Source organism: Rhincodon typus, chromosome 1 (assembly GCF_021869965.1).
Source record: "Rhincodon typus isolate 14 chromosome 1, sRhiTyp1.1, whole genome shotgun sequence".
In the NCBI taxonomy this organism is placed as follows: Eukaryota; Metazoa; Chordata; class Chondrichthyes; order Orectolobiformes; family Rhincodontidae; genus Rhincodon; species Rhincodon typus.
This window is the reverse complement of record NC_063332.1, coordinates 19,999,674-20,022,883: the sequence shown is the minus strand read 5'-3', so window position 1 is coordinate 20,022,883 and position 23,210 is coordinate 19,999,674. Positions and strand designations below refer to the sequence as shown.

At 43.0% G+C, this 23,210-nt stretch overlaps 1 protein-coding gene across 1 annotated transcript in view; it reads left to right on the top strand.

Moving 5' to 3' along the window:
- Positions 1-23,210, top strand: part of LOC109931439 (leucine zipper putative tumor suppressor 3-like) — a 62,928-nt gene that overhangs the window by 20,693 nt on the left and 19,025 nt on the right. Inside the window, exon 2 of the mRNA XM_048600471.1 lies at positions 14,026-14,514. Within this exon, the coding sequence (XP_048456428.1) occupies positions 14,065-14,514 (450 nt within the window). The 5' untranslated portion in view covers positions 14,026-14,064. The remainder of the gene's footprint in view (positions 1-14,025; positions 14,515-23,210) is intronic.

Sequence of the window (23,210 nt, the reverse complement as noted above, 5' to 3'; positions counted from 1 at the left end):
CTAGGTAGGAGGTTGAAAAGCAGGACCTCTAGGATTATAATCTTTACTTCCTGCACCACATGACAGTGAGGCTCAGAATAGGAAAATAGTACAGTTAAATACAGGGCTAAAGAGCTGGGTAGGAGGGAGGGCTTCAGGTATGTGACTCCTTGGGATGTCTTCGGGACAGGTGGGACCTGTGCAAGAAGGACAGCTGGTACCTAAACTGGAGTGACACCAGTACCCTGGCAGGAAGGTTTGCTAGTGTTTTGTAGCTTTACTGCAATCTTTTTTCTATTTAAGTAATATTCAGCTCCTCTATTCTGCCTCCAAAGTGCATAACTTCACATTTCCCCATGTTATATTGCCTTTGCCAAGCTTTTGCCCATTCACTTAACTTGTCTATATCCCTCTTAAGACTCTATCATCCTCACCACTTGCCTTCCTATCTATAAACTTGAAATGGTTCAGAAAAGATGACAAGGATCTAGCCACGGTTGGAGGGTTTGAGCTACAGGGAGAGGCTGAATAGGCTGGGGCTATTTTCCCTGGAGTGTTGGAGGCTGAGGGGTGACCTTATAGAAGTTATAAAATCATGAGGGGCGTGGATAGGGTAAATAGACAAGCTCTTTTCCCCAGGGTGGGTGAGTCCAAAACCAGATGGCATAGGTTCAAGGTGAGAGGTAAAGAGATTTAAAAGGGACGTAAGGAGCAACCTTTTTTCAACAGAGGGTGGTGCATGTATGGAATGTCCTGCCAGAGGAAGTGGTGGAGACTGGTACAGTTACAACATTTACAAAGGATTTGGATGGGTGTATAAGCAGGAAGGGCTTAGAGGGATATGGGCCAAATGCTGGCAAATGGGACTAGATTAATTTAGGATATCTGGTCAGCATGGATGATTTGGACCGAAGGGTCTGTTCCCGTGCTGTATGACTCTATAATAGGCTCTAACATTTTCCCAACAACAAATGTTACGCTAATTACAATTAACTGTATTTTTTTCTCCTTCCCTTTACAAATAATGGTATTATATTGACAGTTTACCAATCCTCTTGGAAAACACAAAAAAAGCATACTTAATGGTTAGGTTCTGGGGATTGTTGCTGAACAAAGAGACCTTAGAGTGCAGGTTCATAGTTCCTTGGAAGTGGAGTTGCAGGCAGATAGTCTGTATATTTAATGACACTGTGGCTGCTGTCTCATTAAAGACTGGTGATTTAACCTGAGGGTTACCACAGCTCAGGTGAGGGGAGTGGTTGGGAAGGAGAGTCCTTCATGGTAACCTCGGCTGTTGCAGGAATTGAACTCACACTGTTGGCATAGCAAGCCAGCCATTCAGCCAACTGAGCTAATCCCAGGAAAGTGCAATTCTTTGCTAGTTATTTGGAGTGGTCAAAGGAAGTGTGTCCACATCTCATCAGTTCATTAAGCCCATTAACAGAAGCTGTGTAACGCTGGCTTCCTCTCGTGTGGGATGCTAGGTAATTGTGAACCCTCCTAGCTTCTCCCAGAATCTCCAGGAATTGAAGTGTCATCTCAAGGTCACTGTTTTTCTGATTTGCTTAAAACAATCAGTGGGGCATGGGTTTAGTCTTTGCATTTTTTTCGTTTATTGGTATAAAAATAAATGGAGATGGAAAAGCTGCTTCGTTATTTTCAAGATTCCCCCTTCAATTGGTCACTTTATTTGTCTGCCTTATCAACAGTGTGATAGCCCTTCTGATGGTAGGTTATCAATCTGAAACATGACCCTTTGTTTCTCTCTCCATGGCTGTTGTCAGACCTACTGAGTATTTCCAGCAATTCTTTTTTTGTTTTTATTTCAGCTTCTGGCCATCCCCTATTTTCTGTATTTGACAAGATCACTAAACAAGTTGCCATTGACATCTCTGATGTTACTTGGAATAAAAATATAACAAAACCGGTCCAACGAGAGACTCATTACCCGTCTGTGAGTGCCCCAAATTCTCAAGTTAAACAGAGACAATTTATTTCTAGTCAGTCAGGCATGACAACAAAGGCAACGCACTCAACATCTTCCGGAAATTTGACTTCGACATGTTGGGCGCAAACCAAAAAAGAACAACGTCTTTATTTTTGCCTTAATAGCTACTGGTTCAACCTGTTTCTGAGCTGTCAGCTCTGTGGTGAATTGATTAAATGCAATGGTGTGTGTTTAAATGGCTACACAGTGAACCTTTTTCTATAAGGATGGAGAGCAACATTGATTTCTATTGCAGTAGCAACTCCGTCTCATTCATAGATGGAGAAAATGCTGTAAACAGTCAGCGGATTTAGAGAAAAACAACAGAAGAAATCGAAGAGAGTTGACAATGAAACAATCACAGAGAATGCTGGAGAAACTCAGCAGGTCTGGCAGCATCTGATGCGAGCGAAACAGTTAACGTTTTGAGTCTGATATGACTATTCGGAGAGTACATAATGTTTCTGTCAGAACTGGAAGATATTATAGATGAAAAGCCATGGAAGTGAACCAAATAGCAAAACTATTAAGAATCATGCATTTGACATTATTACCCATGATCTTTTGCTGTATGTGGGACCTTGCTGTGTGCAAAATGACTCAGCCATTTCCAACATTAATAAGTTGCACCTCAGAAAGTTGTACTGGTTGTAAAGCACTTTGGGAAAGCCCGAAGTCATCAAAAGCACTATCTAAATTCAACATCCTTTCCGAACAAAACTTTATCAACCTCTCTCCGTTTCTCCCAGTAAATGAGCAGCCTTTTGGAAGCTGTGGCTGGGTTGGTGGCACTCTCATCTCTTGTATCAGAATATTATACTTTCATGTCCCACTCCAGAAACTTGGGACACAAAATCCAGGCTGTCGCTGAGGGACGGCTACACTATGTAGAGTATCTTTCAGTTGAGTCTGTGAACTGAGGTACCATCTGCTTCTTATTGTCAGCAGTAAATGCAGCATCACCAATATGTTCTCCTGGGCATTAGTGCGACCAGACATGGCCTGGGTGACTGCTTTCTAATATGTCTGTAGGAATGACCCTGACTTTCCAGTTGCTTAGTAAACCACCTTGCCCCAGTTCTGTCATTTCCATCCCCGGCCTGTTTCAATGTTCCAATGAAGAGCAATGCAAGATCGGGGAACAACACCTCATTTCCCACTCGAGTACCTTACAGCCTCTAGGTCTCAATATTGTCTTCAACATCCTCAGAGTGTGAACTCTGACCTCCATTTTCCTTGCATCTCCTACCCTCCCATACTGTGCCTTATGCCTTATGTGTGGGCATTGTCTGACCAAACATAGACTGGGTGACTGTTTCGTCGAGCATCTTCACCTGGCCCGAAACGGCCAGCCCAACCTCCCGGTCACCACCCATTTCAAATCCCGTCCCACTCCACCTCCGACATGTCCATCCTCGGCATCCTCCAGTGTCACAGTGAATCAGAACGTAAAGTTGAGGAACGACACCTTATCTTCCGCCTGAGTATCCTACCCAGAGGACTTAACATTGAGTTCGCTAATTTAAAATAGCCTTCCCACCCATCCCCTGGCTCCCCTTCCAGCCCCACCTCCTCCCTTCCATTCCACCTTCTGACCCTCCCTTCCAGCTACCAACCGGATTCATTCCTCCCATCGACCAACCAGGTCGTACCTACTACCTGTGTCCACCTATCACCACCATTCTGCTACCACCCCTCCCCCCCCCGCCCTCTACACTTTACCTGCAGCTCCCCCTACCCCCACATCCAGTCCTGAAGAAGGTTAATACCAAAAACATTGACTGATCCTTTCCTCCAGATGCTGCCTGGCTTGCTGTGTTCTTCCAGCCTCCTGTTTGTCTACCTGTGTTTTACTTGTTTTTTGTGGACTTTTGTTCTCAGAAGAATGGACCCATTTTCTCCTTTTCACACCTTAATTTACATCCATTGTATTTCTCTGTCTCTTGTTTAGCACCGTTACCACCCCTTTTTTTTGCAGCGGGGTCCTCACCGTCTGTTCCACTCGCTCTCCCTCCTGCTTTGTCAACGGCATTAAAAAAAACACTTTCCAAACGCTTTCAGTTCACAGGAAGAGTCATTTCCGACTAAATGTGAACGCTGTTTCTTTCTCCACAGGTCTTGCTGGAGTTGCTGAGTTTCTCAAGCACTTGCTGTTTTATAATCTTGGCCTCTTGGATGATTGTGAGAGATCCAATGAGAGTGTTTGGGGAGATCAGGAGAGCTCTCCCTGATGTCCTGATACATATTCAGTCCTCAACCAAGAGTCCCAAGACAGAACATTTGGTTGTTTTTACATTGGGATTTGTGGGAATCCATTGTACACTAATTGACTGTCATTTTCCAACATTGCAACAGTGACATCTGCAGTCATATTGGTTTGGAAATGACCTGAGGTTGTGAAAGTCAGTACACAAATGCAGTTCCTTCTTTGGAAAGAATTCTGCTTTTCTTTGCATGAATTCTTACTTCTCTAGCTGCCAGGATTTTAAGATTTTAGTCCCTGGTTCATTTTTTCCCTGCAGAGGAGGTCTACTGAACATATAGACTGCAGTGGTTCAAGAAGGCAGCTCACCACCACCTTCTCAAGGGCAACTAGGGATGGGCAATAAATGCTGGCTCAGCCAATGATGGCCACATCCCACAAAAATGAATTAAAAAGAAGGAAATGATTTCTCAGTATTTACCATGTCTAACCATGAGATAGCCAGCATGAGGTAGTACTTGGTCACCAAGGACCATTGTCGTCGAAGTATCTATTTGTTTTTATCTTCAGTTACCTTTTTTCCAGTAGAGATGCTGCACTCTATTTTACATGGACCTGTGCTTTCTCTTCCTTTTGAGTTTTCATGCAAACAAGTAGATACCTCAGCACTGCCAAAGTATAGGCCTACATTTCTGTGCTCAATAATATTCCCAAATGAATAGTTACAAAAATACTTCTGCTGATTTTACGAGGATACGGGAAGGTTAATGCGCAAGTTCTCCTTGTCAGAATGACAAGACTTTAACATTCAAATTACACTGTACCACATTTGAGGTCATATGATCCTACAGCACAGAAAGCAGCTATTCGGTCCATGGAATTGAGCTGTCCTTTTACTTTCATTATTCTTGCAGTGATTTTCTTCTTTCTGTATCGATGAACACTTTTAAAAAGGGAAGTTTAAGGGTTTAGCTTCTAGCCCTGTTACTGCTCAGGAATTATATTTCCTAAGGGATCATTTTTTCAAAGGTATTCTCCCTGAGCCGTCTCTTTTCTATTTCAGAATAATCCTGTACTTATTGATTCCATTTTCAGACTTGGCAACTGGTGGAAATCAATTTTCTCCATTTGCTTTATGAAACTTTTATTGATATGTACGGCTCTATCCAATGTTCTCATGATCAGTATCTCAAAGAAGAATGCCCCAAACTCTTTACGGTCTTGAGATAAGTTTGTTATTCCTGTATCCATGATGTTTGCTCATTGATTGTTTAATGAAGGCATCAATCTGTTTATGTTAAAATAGAAGGAATGTTTTATGTTTAGATCGTACTCCACACCAACTCCAGATGACCCGCAGTACTATCAAGATAGAGTGACAGCTCCAAGACAAAGGATATTCAACAAATCCTTTAAACATTCACACTCCAGTTAATTCCAAGATCATTTATACCTACTGTACTATTGATACCTCCTTCCCCTATTCCCAAACCTACACAGTTTTTGATTATAATAAATAAAAACATTTAAAAAATTAACATTTTAAGTCCATTGACTGTTATTCAGAACTGTCAGAAGAGTCATGTCGGACTTGGAACTTTAATTGTTTTTCTGTCTCCACAAATTCTGCCAAACCTCCAGGATTTTCTTGTATTTATTTCAGATCTCCAGCATCCTCAGTGCTTAGCTTTTGTTTCACCCTGTCGATTGTGACTGGAATATGATTGATCACTTCGCCATCATAGTGGGTCACCTCACATTGACCAAATAAAATGACTGGCACGCAAAGATAACCTGGGGCCTTGTAGGTCCCTGACTGCCCATGCCAGTTGCCAGCTTGGGAGAGAATGCAGTCAATAGTGTAACCAGCTTCGACGTGCCTGAGAATCCCTTTCCTTCTCACTCGATGTTACTTTCATGTCCATGGGGTGGGGTGGGGTACCAAGCCGTCCCGTTTCTCAGACTGTGACGGTGACTGTGCTTCTGGACAGAATCGCAAACATAATTTTAGGAAATTGGAACTTCGCTGTGCTGTGTCATCTTCTGCAGTGGGTTTGTGCTATAAACAGCAGGAGGAACACACTCATGTAAGAAAGCGTGGGATTAGAATCATCGATTTGGTCCATCAGAGTCCATTCCTTCCACTGGCTCCTACAATCTAACCTGTCACTAACTTCAACCCTGAGTATTTCATCTGAAGAAAAGGCTCTCCAAACTCTCTCCCTGTCCTAATTATATCTAGTCCACCATTAATCATTCGTGACTGGTTGCTTTTCTTGGCATGACATTGAATCTAGCAACTCAGGAATCATGTTCCACATAGCACTTGGTCACCTCGATTTCCTTTGATGCTTACAAGTCATTAGTAGGTTCCCCTACCCATATGTTTGGTCACTCAGTTCTTTTTTGTTCTAAGAAGTGTTAATCAGCCCAAGTATTAACTGCTTCATTGGGAGTGTATTCCACATCCTTGTTCTTCAGAGGCAAAAATACTTTCTCGAGCCTAATTCTTCCTCAGAGACTGTGGATGCAACTCTTCTACGAGGATATGTAGCTATGGCTAAAAGGCCTGAAGAAAGTGGTTGTCTGTATTGGAGCAGAAACAGAGAGATTCCGTAATGGTATTCTAGATTATGAACAGTCCTGAGGTGATGAATGGACTGATTTCTCTGTTTAACAAGGGACTTTAGGAGTTAGCTTTGTTTCCGGAGGAATGAAGAGAAAACTCAGAAGTTTGTTTTTCACAAAATGGGTTATCGCACTCCAGGAGAAATGATTGCAGTTTAATAGTATTCACTTCCAATTATCAGTATAGCAGAGAACCTGAGGTTGGTAAGAGTTATAATGAAATGGCTCAAGGAGATGATTAGCTAAGTTGAGGTTAAGATCAAGTACAGAATAGGAAAGAGGAAATACGAAGAAAATCACAAATTATCAGTGGAAATATGTATTTCATTAGACAAATTGTATTAATAATGAATTCTTCTCTTGCGAAGAGAGGATCATCAGTCCAGTTCTGCTTCTTGCTTTATCCCTGTCTTTTTACGCCTTTGCTGGCCATTACATCTGCCAAAGCCTGTTCTCTGGAATTGTCTCCCTAGACATATCTGCATCTCAACTGCTAGTTCCTCTTTAAGACACACATTAGAACCTACTTCTTTGACCAAGCTTTTGGTCACCTGATTGAGTATCTCTGTGTCACGTTTTATTTGCTAAAACTTATCTTCATTACTGGATCCAGTCAACCAGTCGATGTGGTTCAGTAATTAGCAATCTCAGAAGCAGGCATTGTATTCACATGAGGTATTAGCAACATTGTTGTATAAATACAAACTGTCGTTGACGATGTGATTGTGAGAGTGATGTATTCGTCAGACTGAATGAACTCTGAACACTCAGGAAACCAACTAGAGATTTCCTGGGATCTGTGGGAAGTGAGAGAGGGAATTGCAATGGCCCCAGTAGATATACTTTGGGGCTGTATTGAATGTGGATGTGTACCAGAGAACTGGATCATCACTAATGTATGTACATTTTTAAGGAGGGAGAGAGTTACTGTTGGTAACTGAGGACTAGTTAGCTTAATATCTTTAGTAGGAAATTAGTTGGATGCAAAGAAATTGGGACTGGTCACTGATCCCAGTGCCAGGATGGGGAGGTAAGAAATATAGCTGGTGTTGAGTCTCTGGCCTGGTTTAGATATGGGCAATAGATAGACCTCACCAGACACTCTCTGATGATTTGGCATTGAATATCAGACAGGCATGCAGCTAGCAGTGGCATTCGGGTGATCAGAAATGGGGAAGGAACCGAGACAGGTCAGCAGGAAGCGAGATGGATCGGTGAAGAAGGTAATGGTTTGCAGTTTGAGCTGAAGCCAACAAAAATCTTTTTGTCCAAAACCAAGCCCTTCCTTCTAAAATAAAATCATACCTTTTTTCAATGTCTGTCTCCAGTGTGGCCACTTTAAAGTGTCAGTGGTTTCTCAAGAGGACTTGATTTCCTGCTATAACTCCGATATATAACCTGGAATACTGCAATCTGGAACACTTTAAGATGCCACAAAGAGTGTCTGTAACATTTATTAAAATGGAATGAGATATGGATGTGTAAACGAAGACAGGATATGGAAAAAATATACCAGATAGAGCTCAGGCAAAATTATTCACACCACTGCCTTCTATGTTCACAGCTTCACTGAAATATTACAGCACGGGAAGAGGCCATTCAAACCATCACGTCTATAGTGGCTATCCAATGAGGGCACCACATTGGTTCAGTGGTTAGCACTGCTGACTCACAGCGCCAGGGACCCGGGTTCGATTCCACCCTAGGGCGACTGTGTGTGTGGAGTTTGCACGTTCTCCCCATGTCTGTGTAGGTTTCCTCCAGGTACTCTGGTTTCCTCCAATGATGCAAAGATGTGCAGGGCAGGTAGATTGACCATGGCATCCAGTAGATGTGCAGGCTAGGTGGGTTATAGAAATGCAGGGCTACAGGGGATAGGGTAGGTTTAGGCTGGGTATGGTTGGGGCGTTCTTTGGAGGGTCGGTGAAGACTCATTGGGCCAAATGGCTGCTTTCCACACCATAGGGATTCTATGAATGAGCAATGTGACTTGCTGCACACTTCTGCTGTTTTTCCCTGTGACTCTGGTTACAGCCCAAACTAAAGAAATGATAATTAGAAACTGAAGTAATATCATTCAAGAAATGTGACCAGAGATTTGAGTTCACTGCTTTAAGTTTCAAGATCATTGCAAGGAGGTTTGTTACAGGCAGTGTGATAGGCACAAGGATTGGAGTGGGGCTTGTGAACTGATTTGTTTGAAATCAAACTGCAACATCAGGTTGAGGAAGCTGAAAGCAGCACCTGTTATTTGTGCACAGAGAGCATATTCAGCAGGGAGAAAGGAGGGGAAAATATGAGTGATGCAATTGCTTTGGAAGCAGATGCTTTGTAAAATCCCTCAGGAAATTTTAAGAAGGAAAACCGTGATGATTTATTTCAAATAGAAACATTACACATAGATAAAGTACACAGTGGAAAAGTTTCTGTCAATCTGTTGACTATCTTTGTGTTTGTCGATGGACCTTTTGATTGTCACATAAGTACATGACAGCACAATGTGCTTCAACACTGCCAGTTTGTTATCCTGAAGCAGCTTATTTGATCATTTCTGTGTTCCGAATTTTGCTTTCTGTACTACAATAGGTGTCCCGCAATCTTTCAGTTCTCTCTGTGCAGACAGATCACCAGCCTCTGCTCTAAATCTTTTACTTTTTAAGTTGTCAGCTGTGGCTCATCTGATATGGTCCTGCTTCTGAATCATGCGGTTCAAGGTTCAAGTCCAGCTCAAGGCGAATAGGAAGAAAATCTAAGCTAGTAATAGTCAAAAGACTCATCAAAGTTTGCGAATCAGTTCTGTGCTTTCTTTTTTAATTTATAAATAACCATAACCCAAGGAAAGGAGAACAAAATGAGAAAGTAATTGGAGGATGTTTTAAGAAAATAAGTCAACCATTACTGAAAACATCACTATTGTAATTGGTGAGGGATGTACCTGAGTTCATAGTTCACTCTTTCTTAAAAGTGGCAAAAAATCAGCTGCTGATTTACTTGGTTAGTGTCTAAATACCATGTGTCCACTTTAGTTAGATCCAACAACTAAGCTAGATCAACAACAGCTTGTGTTTATATAGCTTTCTGGTTTCACAGAGGCATAATGAAGCTAAAACTGCGAGTGGACTAAAGGAAGAGACTTTTGGACAAGATTGGAAGAAAATGTAATTTTTAAAAAGTCTGTTCATTCAAAGCAGTCAAGAATGGTGGAGCAGCCCAGAAACTTTGAGAGGGAACTAAAATCCAGCCCTTGATGCTAGTGGAGCTGATATTTCAGTAGCTATACCAGCAACAGCGAGCAATGGGTCTGGGGCTTGGTCCTCTCGATCACACCCAATATGTTACTGCACTGTGGGAGGCCTCTAGCAACAAATGTAGTGCCTGGTTATTCAGTATTTAGATGTAAACCATGTACAATTTGTACCAATGGCTTGGATGAACACATAGAATGTATGGTTGCTAAGTTGGCTGAAAGTACATGGGTGAGAAGTTTGAAGAGGACATAAGGAATCTGCAAAATGATTTTAGATCAGTTAAATGAATAGGCAGACATTTGGCAGAAGGAGTACAGTGTGGGGAAAGTGCAAACTTGTCCACTTTGGCAGCAATTATAGAAAAGCAACATATTACTTAAATGGAGAGAGAATGCAGAATACTGAGATAGAGAGGGATCTGGGTATCCCTATTATGTGAATTACCCCAGGTTATAGTCAGGGATTAAGAAGTTAAATGGAATGTTGTTGATATTTGCTGCATATAAAAGTGATGGAATATAGAAGTAGAGACATTTAACTGTAACCGCACTATGGCATGCAATCCATGATCCTCACTAATGGATACACTACCGACCCAATGCGAATGCAAACTGGGGTCAAACAAGGCCGTGTCACTGCACCAATGCTCTTCATTACCTTCCGCACTGCAACAGTCCACTTTGTCCCCATGACAGCTTGTTGCTGGAGTGGAACTGCTCAGCAGGACATGCAGGAAACTATTCAGCCTGTATCACCCCCAGTCCAGAGTCAGGACCACCCTTGGTCAAACTGCTGCACACAAGACCACCCAAACTGGAGAGGACATCCACGCTGGTGTCCACCATGTTGAACAGGCCCAGATGGGAGGCCAAACACAGACACTGTAAAAAAACCTGAGCATCTCACCCACCCGCTTCAGCAACAACCACCAGCTGCCCAGCTTTGGGAGAGTGTGCTATACCAATATTGAACTATTCATCATCTTAGCACCCACAACTCCACAATGGAAGAAAGTCATCCTCAATCGTGATGGATTACCTAACAAGAAGATGATCATGTATGTCCGACACCACACCTGGAGTACTTTGTGCTGTCTTCATCTCCTTATTTAAGGAAATAGTACCAACTCCAAAAATGTTCCCTTGCCTGACATCTGGGACTTTTGGGGGTATGGTGCCTTCCTTCTGAGGAAAAGTTGGACAGACTGGGCCAGTATCTATTGGAATTTAGAAGAATGTGAGGCAATCATATTCAAACATACAAGATCCTGAGGGGACTTGACAGAGTAGATGCAGAAAGGATGTTTCCAGTTGCGGGAGAAACAAGAAATAGGGGTTTAAAAATAAGTGGCCTCCCATTTATGACAGAGATTAGGAGCATTTTTTTCTCTGTGGATGGTCAGCATTTGGAACTCCCTCCCCTGAGGAACTCATTGAATTTCTTTAGTGGGTGTTGATTAGTTGACAAGAGAGGGAGTTGAAGGGTACTGAGTGTCGGTAGGAAGGTGAAGTTGAAGCCATAATCAACTTCATGTTGACCTTATTAAACAGTGGAGTAGGATTGAGGATCTAATGACCTGTTATGGCTCTTAATTTGTTTGTTGAGACATGAGTCGTCCATTTAGCCCCTTGAGCCTGTTTCACCATTTTAGACTAATTTTGGCTCAGCTGCACCTTGCCTTTAATTGTGGGGAGATGACAGTGTAATGGTTGTGCCATTGGTTTAGTAACCCAGCAATGTTTCTCACCTCATTCTGGTTTTACACTTGTTTGAGAAGTTGCTCCTGAATTGCACAATAGATTTATTGGTGAACTGGAGGAGAGGTTGAGTGGGTTGAGAGATTGGAAGAATGAGAGACGACCTTATTGAAATCTTACAGGGCCTGACAGGATAGATGTGGAAAGTTTGTTTCCTCTTGAGGGAGAATCTAGGATCAGAGGGAATAAAGGATCACACATTTAGACAGAAGTAAGGAGGAATTTCTTCCTTCGGAGGGTAGTGAATCTGTGGACTTCTTTACCATAAAGGGACGTTATGGCTGGGTCATTAAGTTATTCAAGGCTAAGACAGACCGCTTTTTAATCAGTAAGGGAATTGAGGGTTATGGGAAAAAAGCAGGAAAATGGAGTTGAGGATTGTTAGATCAGCCAAGACCTCATTGAATAGCGGAGCAAACTCGATGGGCTGAATAGCCTACCTCAGCTTCTGTATGTTGTGGTCTTATGGTTTAATGCTCTGCGGAGAACGGTTCACATCCCACAATAATAACTTTTGGAATTTAAATTCAATGAATAAAATCTGGATTTGAGAGCTTAGTGATGGTGTCCATGACAACTATCACCAATTGTTTTTAAAAAAGTCCATCTGATTCACCTGTACCCTTTTAGGGAAAGCAATCTGCCATTCTTACCTGGAATGATGTACATGTGACTCCAGACCCACAGCAATGTGGTTGACTCTGAATTCCCCTCTGAAATGGCTTTAGCAAAGCATTCAATACAGGCTGGAAAAGGGATGAGAAATTGAAACTCTGACAAGTGAGTAGGTTACTCTATTCAGTGCAGCTCTTCTCAACAGGAGTGCCGGTGTTGGATTTGTACAGTGGGAGGCGGGGGTGCAGGAGAGTCACAGCAAGTAGATTGCCCTGCTCGTTCGCAAAACTTCAGTATTCTCACTGACAGTAGAACAAAGGTAACGGATCTCCTCCATTCAACACTTCCCCCGGTATCCCCTTCCCATCGTCACAAAGTGGATGTAGTATTGGCGCTAGCTAATGCCTCCCTGGTGACGTTGCTTAGTGGAGAAGAGCTGGTTGACTGCTTGTGGTAGGCAGCACGTACCCCACCCCCTCAAAACTTTCTGAAGCGGCTGATTCTGGGGCAAGAGCAGGTGCTGAAATGTTACGTGGCCAGTCATCTCCACGGGAGTCTCACAGACTCTCCGGTTGGTGTCCAACAATCACCTGCACGAGATTCCTTCCCCAGTGTGGACTTGTACAGCGTTGTACAGCAATATCCCTGCCCTCTCCATCTGCTTGAAAATGTGGCATCAGAAAATTTCCTCTCGCACTTTTAACCACTGAGTAGAGTCATGACAAGCCAGGAAACTGCCTCAGAGCTGAAGACATTCCAGCTTTTGTTAATTAGAGAATCCTCACAGTATTCAAGCAGGTCATTTGGCCCATCAAGTCCACACCGACCCGCCAAACAGCAATCCCTCCCAGGCCCAACCCATCCCTGCAACCCCGCACTCTCCATGGCTAACCCAGCTAGCCTGCACATCCCTGCACACTATGTATAATTTAACATGGCCAATCCACCCTAACCTGCACATCTTTGTGACTGTGGGAGGGAACCGGAGCACCTGGCTCAGACCCATGCCGACGCGGGGAGAATGTGCAAACTCTGCACACAGTCACCTGCTGCCATAATACTTGCTGCCATTGTGAGGGAAAAATATATATCATTTTAGGTATCTGTAGCTGCAGTCTAAATTGTTTGTTTAAAACTCGTGTTTTAAATCATTCACAGGTTTTACAACAACCTTGACTTTCCCGTTCCTATCCCAGGGAAAGGCTCAGAATTGCCAGCATAGGCATGGTGGGCCAAGTGGCGGCCTCCTGCTCTGCAATGACAAGCCTGTTTGAAGAGGCAGTCTGATTGATGCAGCCCACCATATTCAGGCCATTTGGGGCCTGGAGCTGTGGATTGTGCCAGTCGCTGCCATTGGAGATCACAGAACAGGGAATGTTAGACCAGGCACTGTACAGGGTCAAATTGAATTGCTGCAAGAGAAATCAGACAGGGATTGTCCACCCAGTGGTGGGGGGGTGGGGGTTGGGGTGTTGTTTAGGGGTAGGTGTCTGATCTGACATGAGGGTTGCAGTCACTGTACCCCCACTCTATTCCCTAAAATATTGTTAAACTATCAACCATTGTCTATGGCTGTAGGCACTTAATTGGTTTCTCTTCACCTTTCAGTGTCACTGACTGACGTCGCTCCACTGCTGCTGAGGCAACATGGCGAAGTTGCAAATGCTTTCGGCAACCAGTGAAGCCGGTTACCACGGCTACGAGGCATACCCTGCATTCTCCCCCCTACCCACTGAGCCAGGCTACGCCCAGGCTGCGATGGGGAGTGTTGGCAGCGGCGTTGCGAATGAGCAGGAGTTTGCGATGAAAAGTGTGAACAGCAACAAGCGAGGAGGCCCCGGCCAGATGGCCAGCCGGCAGCACGAGGGACTGAGGAACGGCTACGTTTCCCGGGAATTCCCCAAGCGCTTCTCGGCCGACGACAAGGACTACAAGCCCGAGAAGGTGTCTAATTCCTTGTACATTAATGGCAAGCATCGCACGGGCGACCGAACGAAAACAGACGTGGCCAATAACAACGAGAGGAACCTGCCTCCCCAGTACAAAGAGCCAAGCAATCCGCCAAAGATACTGCCCATATCTGGCAAACTAGAACAGGTAACAAAGCAGGGTGGGACCTGACTAACACCAGCAAGAGCAGCCTAACACAGCGGCTGTGACAAAAAGAAGCTAAAGTCCTTCGGAACAGACACTCTGCCACACCCTCCACCATCCTCCCCCCTCAAAATGAGCCGTCAGTCCTCTCAAGGACTTCTTTGTTTAGCACACTTTTCCAAGCCCGAAGCGGGAATAGTGTGGCCGCACTCACTCAAAACTCCTTTTAATGTTGTTTAATTATTTCTGATCGAGCGCAACCACGTAATGATTGTGAATCCTTAACGATGAAATGATTTCTCAGGACTTTGTGTCAACCGTGAAGTGTGAACTTGGAGTCATATTTAGGTCAGATCACCTCTGAACTGATAGGTTCCCGCAGCATTCCATCCCATTCATGATTTTTTAAATACTTTTAGCTTATTCTTGTCAGTTTTATTGAACTCGATTTCGTAACCGGGATACTAAATATATATATATATATATATATAACATTCCGGTCTTAGTCCCAAAACCATGAGCACTGTACTGCTAAAGAGCAACAACAGGTTACACTTGCCTGGTATTTTTGAACCTCTCATGGGTCATCGATGTATTACCTGTCAGAATTTGACACTGAGCCAATTGATATCTGGACGAAGTGGGTTATCTTACCAGGAAAAGTTGGACAGTCTGGACTTGTTATCGCTGGAGTTTAGAAGACTGAGGGGTGGACTTGATTGAAGAGTATAAGATCCTAAACGGTCTCGACAAGATGGACTTAAAAACAATGATTCCTCTTGTGGGTGACTCCTAAATTTGGGGACAGTGTTGTAAAATTAAAACAAAAATAAAATTGAGGACAGAGACAAGGAGAATTTTTTTTTCTCTGTGAGGCTAGTGAAACTTTGGGATTCTCTGTCAGTGAAGGTGGTTGAGGCAGGGTATTCTCAATGTGAAGGTGAGACTGCGCAGTGGTCACTCTCTCTGATACTGTCATAGACAGATATCAATCTGCCAGCTGTAGGTGTAAACATGAGATCAAGTATATTTTTCCCCCTTGTTGCTAGACCCAGTCTACCAGGTATGTCCTTTAGTACATGGATGTAGCGGTTCAAGAAAGCAGCTCAATATCACCTTCTCAAGGACAATTAGGGATCGGCAAGAAACGCTGGCCCAGCCAGAGAAAGTTACATCCCACGAAGGAATTTAACAAAAAAGGACTCAAGTGATTGTCAGCCATGGTGCTGCTGAGCCACACTTCGTGATGGATATTGCAGTCCCCCAGCCCAAATACATTCTATACTTTACCAGCCGCAGTGCTTCCTCCTAGTGATGCTCAACATGAAGGGCCATACTGACATCAGCTGGGGTGAGGGTGCAGGAGGTACATGGCAACCAACAGGAATTTTCCTTGCTCATGTTTGACCTGATGTCATAAGATTTCAATATTGAGGACTCCCAGGCAAGTGCCTCCAGACTGTACACTGCTGTGCTGCCACCTCTACTGGCTATATCCTGCCGGTGGGACAGGACATATCCAGGAGTGGCGATGGTGGTGTCTGGGACATTGCCCGAACTGGGAATTTATCATCTCTGTCCAACATGGGAAAGAGCTGCTGTTTCGCTTGCTGAATCCACCTATTACAATGCACTTGAGGTCAAATATTTATTCAGTAATTTATCTTCTAGAACATATATAGTCATTTGTGCAAAGCTTAAGCATGTTTGTTTTTTGCTGTTAGCCACTCATTGAGATTCAGCTGGAAGCAAAGAGAAGTCAGAGGAATTGGCAAGAATCCTTCAATAGTCACATGACCAGGAATGGAATCTTAACTAAGGCACCAAATACGAGATGTACATGAACCCATCATCCACCTTTTCTTGGATCAGGAGCCATATTCACTATGGCTCATTCCTGAATGCCAACTTTAGTTCAATTCAGAAGTACGGACAACTCAACAACAACTTGCGTTTGTATAGCCAAGGCTACATGCCAAGGCTTTTTCATGGGTGTGGGATGAGACAGAATTTGACAAACAGCCAAAGAGAGCGAGAAGTGGCCAAAAGCTAGGTCAGAGGTAGGATTGTCGGATGGAGCAGAGAGCAGAGAGGAGAGAGCTTCCCAGAGCTAAGTGACCCTTGGCAGCTAAAGGTCCCCTTGGCATCAGTTGGGTGAAGGCTGTCAGGGGCACAAGACCAGGCCAAGAGGAATTTGGAGCTCTTGGAGGGTTTTAAGGCTGGAGGAAATTCGAGATGGGGAAGGATTTGAACACGAGGGTGCACATTTTAAAGTTGAGATGTTCAATGACTGGGAGCCAATACAGGTCAATGCATATCCAAAAAATACAAAATAGATATCTAATCCTATTCTGGATTAGTTTCTTTCTTTGGCTAAATGTTTCCATGCTTCCAATAGTTTGGGTGTCACAAGTGTGTTGTCTGCTCTTGTATCTCAAATGAACCAAATATCCTCTGAAATCCTTTCTCAAAAATGTATTCACCAACCCAGCATCAGCTGTAACATTTGGAAGTTTGTTGCATATGTTCCTACATCAGTCAAAGCTCAAAATCACATCTGAACTCCTGCTCGATGCTGGTTCATGTGTTATCCACACATAATATCCTCTAATTGTCAGCCTAAGGTTCAAGTTAAGTCATGTGTAGGAATCTTGCTTCTTAAAAGTTGTGAAGTATGACCACATCTGCTATGAATAGAGACTGGATTTCACAACTTACAGCTCTAAATGCTGAATGATACAGGAACAGTGCTAGTGTTTCAGCTGTCCATGGTCCTTTTATGATTTCCTTTGAAACCTTTAATGTTGGTGCCTGGAGGAGAAGTGAGCTCTATCAATGCTGCACCACGACAGTTTAAAACAAGTCTGCATTGAGAGCAAATTGTGTTCGTTCGGCTCAAAGATTGAACTGAGAAGTGACTTCCTGTAATCTGATCTGGGTCAAAATATGATCCTTTGCTTGACTCCACTTCCTCTGATTTTACATTATTTTCAAGCGCTGGTGTTGGAAGGAACTGTCTGCCTTTAGCCACCAGAGTTCTTTATTCTAGATTTTATTGAATTCAAATTTTGCCTGCCACAGTGGTACTTGAACCCATGTCCCCAGAACATTAACTTGGGGATCTAGATTACTATATGTTCAGTTAGTTTGCCAGTATGCCAATGCCTCTCCTTTTGCTGCTTCCAAGTTGCTTGCTGGGCTGTCTGAGAGGGGACCTGGAGCCATTTACACACACATGGGTAAGGATGGCACTATTCCTTTCCAAATTGACATTAGTGGAGCACTTGAGTTTTTAACAACAATTCCATATTCTCTGCAGAAAGGAAGAATGAGGCCTTTTTTCATGCTTTCTTAACGAAATTTAGTAGGATGTGGATGAAGTAGAATTGGAAGCCAGTTAAAGGTTCATCATTACTGTCATATTACAGTGTTTGCGCTTCACAGAGTTAGGTTGCAGATAAGCCATGATCGCATTGAATGGTAGAACAGGCTTAAGGTGCTGAATGGCCCACACCTGTTCCTATTCAAGATTAAAATATTAATCTCCTGGCCACTGCTACAAGCAGCCCATGGGAAAAATCATAGCTGTATTAAAAATGTTCTTCCTCTTCCTTTCTCAAATATAAAAACCATTTTATTGGTTTTATTAATATTGGAGATGGAATAAAAAGCTTGTTTGTCCTGCTGGGAGATCATATGATGCATGGTCCTGGAATGCATGTATGGGAAGTTGGGAGTAATAATGGACCATACATTTTCCCAGCTTCCCTGTAAGGATGCTGAACAAACTCCTCCCAAAAGCTACACAAAGGGCTGTGCTAATTTAGCTGTTTTATTATTAGACAATAAAAGTACACAACCCACATTATGTATGGAATGCAGCAATTGCAATATTATCTCGCCAGACAAGTTTGACAGCATCTATAGAATACTTTGCAGTATTTATTAATTGCTGATATGCCAGTGCATGCAAATTGGCCAATGGTTCAATGTTTGCAGATTGATTTACAGTCTGACGTGGCGGTTGATCTAACCACTGGAATCGGAGGCTCGTTCCTATGGTAATCATAGTGACGATAATGCCTCTGACTCCCAAGAAACAATATAGTGGATTGCCGAAAACAAAGAATAGCTCTGGAGTTCCTGTAGAACATTGATGATGCCATCACTAGGAATAGTCGTAAAATTGAAAGCAGAGACAGCGACTAAAACCACAGCTGTCAAATGTCCTTCAGTTTACCCTGTACAGGGAACAGACTCACTTGTAGGGTGCAACTGAGGAGATCAGATGAAATAATTCAATGTACAAACTGATGTGTCTCTTCCTCTCTTTCCTCCCTTATAAACCTTCTTGCTCCAAGCTTTCAGTCATCTGGCACTATGCAACTCAGTGTCAGACTTTGTTTGATGACTTTTTAGGGTTTTGCTGTATTAAAGGTGCTATATAAGTGTAAGTTGTTTTTTTGTGTTGTTTGCACACTGGGGCAATTGCATCAAAATATTTCCTTATTTTTATTTGCTCTGTCAAGTGAGATATACTTTGTTGGGTGTGAGAGCGAGCCAGTGATAGAAAAAACAGGAATAGATTAGCAACGCAGAGGTAGCAGAAGATCTTATAAATTAACCTCTTTGTGTGGTAAATGATAGATGGGCTGCAAAGCTGCCTGGAATACCCCATCCAATTTTTATACCCCACCCAGCCATGCTCACACTTATAGTCAATGAACAGTCTCATTGTGCAAGGTGTAAGACAGACATTCCACACAAACTTGTGGGTTTCCCACCCAGCATGTACGCTTGAAGTTAATCCCATATGTTTCTGGCAGTCTGAAAGCTGCCTACTATGTGTAGGGAAGTAACTGCAGAGCTGATAAATTCAGCAGCGAGCTTAACAACAAGAGTCCATCACCGTTCGAAATGAAGCAGATCTTTGGACGACTTCCAGGTTCGTGTTAAACGAAATGACTTTAATTCTCACAAACCAATATGCAGTGTAATTAATTAATCTGGTGCCACTGTAATTAACTAACTAGTTTCGATAAATGATTTTTAGGTAGAGACGTCCAATTTTATCTGCAGCCAATGCATCGCCCTCATTGCTTTTCCTGAGGCACTAGTGGGAATAGGGAGGGAATTTCTATCAACAGAGCATTTCCATTAAATGTGGCCACCAGAGACCTTCAGAAACTGCCATTCTGATGTATCATACCAACAGGTTAGAGAAGAAATATTTGTATGTTTAAAGTGCCTAATGTGACCACTTTCCAACAAACCTCTAGTCACTGAAGTACTTGTGTATTGTAGTCACTGGTGTGATGTCAGGAACATGGTAGCTAATTTGTCCACAGTAAGCTCCTGCAGAGAGCAGTATAATTTTTTTATTCACTCATGGGATGTTGGCATCATTGTCTGGCCAGCATATTATTGTCAGTCCCTTGCTGCCCTTGGGAAGGCGGTGGTGAGCTGCATTTTTGAACCGCTGCAGTTCTCATGCTGTAGGTTGACCCACAATGCCATTAGGGAAGGAATTCCAGAATTTGACCCAGCGACAGTGAAGGAACCGCGATATATTTCCAAGTCAGGATGGTGCGTGGTTTGGAGGCGAACTTGCAGGTGTTCCCATGTTATCTGCTGCCTTCGTCTTTCGAAATGGAAGTCGTCGTGGGATTGGAAGGTGCTGTCTGAGGATCTTTGGTGAAATTCAGCAATGCATCTTGTAGATAGTACACACTGCTACTACTGAATGTCGGTGGTGGAGGGAGTGGATGCTTCTGGATGTGGGTTGCTTTGTACTGGATGGTGTCAGGTTTCTTGAGTGTTGCTGGAGCTGCACTCATCGAGGCAAGTGGGAAATATTCCATCACACTCCTGACTTGTGCACAGCAAGTTCCTGTAGAGAGCAGTGTAATAATAAATTGATAATCTGTTTTTACGATGTTTTATTGAGAAGTAGAATGTGACTAGGAGACTGGGGAGAATTTCCCCGTTCTTCTTCAAATAGTGGCATAGGATCGTTTACAATTTTAAGCCTCAATCAATGGGCTATTATTCATATGTTCCTACATTCTTATCCCTAATCTTCCTTGAGAAGGTGGTTGTAAGCAGCTTTTGCAGTTTGTGTGCTGTGGATACTTCCACAAGATTGTCGGGGAAGGAATCAAATCCAGTGATGGTGCATTCAACTTTCCCATAGTGACTTTCTAGGCCCTTTCAGAGGGTCATATTCTTCCAGACTTGAAGACACATGGAGGCCAAGCCAAGCCAGGACAGGAGAGAAAGTTTTCCCCCCTAAAGGATTGTAGGGAACAAAAATGACACAGTTGATGCTTAGATCGTGCCTTTGACATCATAAAATGTCTTATGGCATTCCACTGAAGTTTTATAGATCAAAATTGGACATCAAGCTGCAGAAGATATTAGCCTAAGGCAAAAGCTCAAAGAGGTGGGTTTTAAGCTGCATTCTAAAGGGTCAAAGGGAAGGAAAAATGTTAGAGAGATTTAAGGAGAGTTCCAGCTCTTCAGTACTCAGCAGCTAAGACACAAACATGAATGGTGGTAAAATCAGGGAAGCTCAAGCTGCTGGAATTTGAGGAGTGCAGGTATCTTGAAGGACTGTGTGACTGGTGGAGGTTACAGACAGAGGGAGCTCAGAGTCCATGGAGGGATCTGAAAATGAGAGATGAGACTTGAAAGTGAAGGTGATACTTGATTGGGAGCCAGTGTACTTCACTGAGCGTCACTGATTGAGAGTTAATGTAAAGGGCAAGGGCAGCAGAACTTTGAGTGTCTCCACATTTAGAATGGGAGACCAGCTAAGAGTGGGTTGGATTGGCCAAGTCTAGAGGTAACAAACAGATGAATGAGGGTTTCAGCGGCAGATGAAAGAATGAAATTGGTGTGGCGGAGGAAGAAATAGACAGGGGCAACGTCTGTATAAAACTAGGAGGATTCTGGGTATAAATCCTTGCGAAAGCTTGAATACAGGAGTAGGAAGAGAAATTACTGCTGGTAGTACCCCAGTTACAAATAGATTAAGAATGGAACCAGTGATCCCTGACTTTCATCGTGTCATATGGCAGTTCCTGTAATTTCCTCGTGTGCTTGTAGGAACACAGATTGCTATCACTCGGAATGATGTCAAACTTATTGGACTGACCTTTAAATTGCTGATATCCACCTTCCAAGTGACCCACTGAAGAGCTGCCAGTGCTGATGGCACACGAATTAAAAGATCAATTGGTTCCATTGCTCATACAGAGTCATGGTAAGCCGGGAATAGGATGGAAGACAATTTTTCAACAGAAAATACAGGTGCATAAAAGTTAGATCCATAGATGTGGAGGTTTGGTGTTAAATTTCATTGCAAGCTGTTCATGAAATACTAAAGTTAATTGATTCTGCGAATTTGAATGGCTGAAATTCAAATTAATTTGAGAATTCTGAGTGCCACGTTAAATTCCTGTGCAGTTTCAGTCAAAGCTAGAAGCTCATCAACAATTGTAAGTTTGATAGTCAAGACTTTTTTTTAAGTCATCAAATATCAACTAGCAAATGGATGGAAGCAGCACCATCTCCTGGGAGATTTTGTTACAAACTTGGCTGGAACTGCAACTGCTGATGGAGGGCATTAGTCATTGAGTGCTCAAACAGTGATAAAGAGGGGACTGGGTCTTATAGTCTCATATCTGTGGAGCAGGGCTTCACTCCTTAATCACAAAAATTCAGCAAATAGTAACTTTTGCATTTATTGCTGGCACTGGGTCCTCATCTATGTTAAGGGATAGTGGAATGCAGGTTCCAGTGTTTTGTTAATGTTAGCCTTGATTAAGTTCTAGGACGTTGAGAAGTAGCCTCTCGGTCAGAGGGCTATTGGTCTAAATTCGACCTCTGAAACTTCAGCATCTAATATAAGCAGACACCAAGTGAATGTTGAGGTGCCATCTTTCAAACGTGTTATTAAACCAGTCAATGCCTCCATTTTACAGTGTCCTAAAACATCCCATGTGGTCAATATTTATACCTCAATCAACATCACAAAAATACAGGTCATCTGGTCACTATCATATTGCTGTCTCAGGGACCTTGTTTTCTGCTGATTGACTCCTGTGTTTCCAACATTTCCACAATTACTGCGTTGACTGTAAAATAAATGTTGATCTGAGGTTGTGACCGGCCCTATATAAATGTAAGTTGTCTTTTTTTATATGTCTTCAATCAGTGCCATTCACATCCCTGACTTACAGAGGGGTAAGCTAGTGCATCACTATACAAAGTGCTTTAATTACATTAAACAAGCAATACAATGAACAGCTATACAAACAGAAGTTCATCACAGAACCAAACCTTGTTACTGCCCCCAGCTCATTTTGGAGACCTCTTGCTCTGCCTGAAATCCACATCCATCTGTTCATACTTGGGAAGAGCTCACTAACTGGCAACGGCCACCCTGTATACTTGCCTCACTGTCTTCGACTGAGCAGTAGTTCTAGTTATTTTGACATTCAGTAACACTGGAGTGTCAGTAACAGCCCATAATATTTGTGATGGCAAGTCACAGAGTGAGACAGCATGGGAACAGACCCATTAGTCCAACTCGTCCATGCCGACCAGGTATCTAAACTGAACTAGTCCTATTTGCCTGCATTTGGCCCATATCCGTCTAAACCTTTCCTATTCATGTACCTGTCCAAATATTTTTT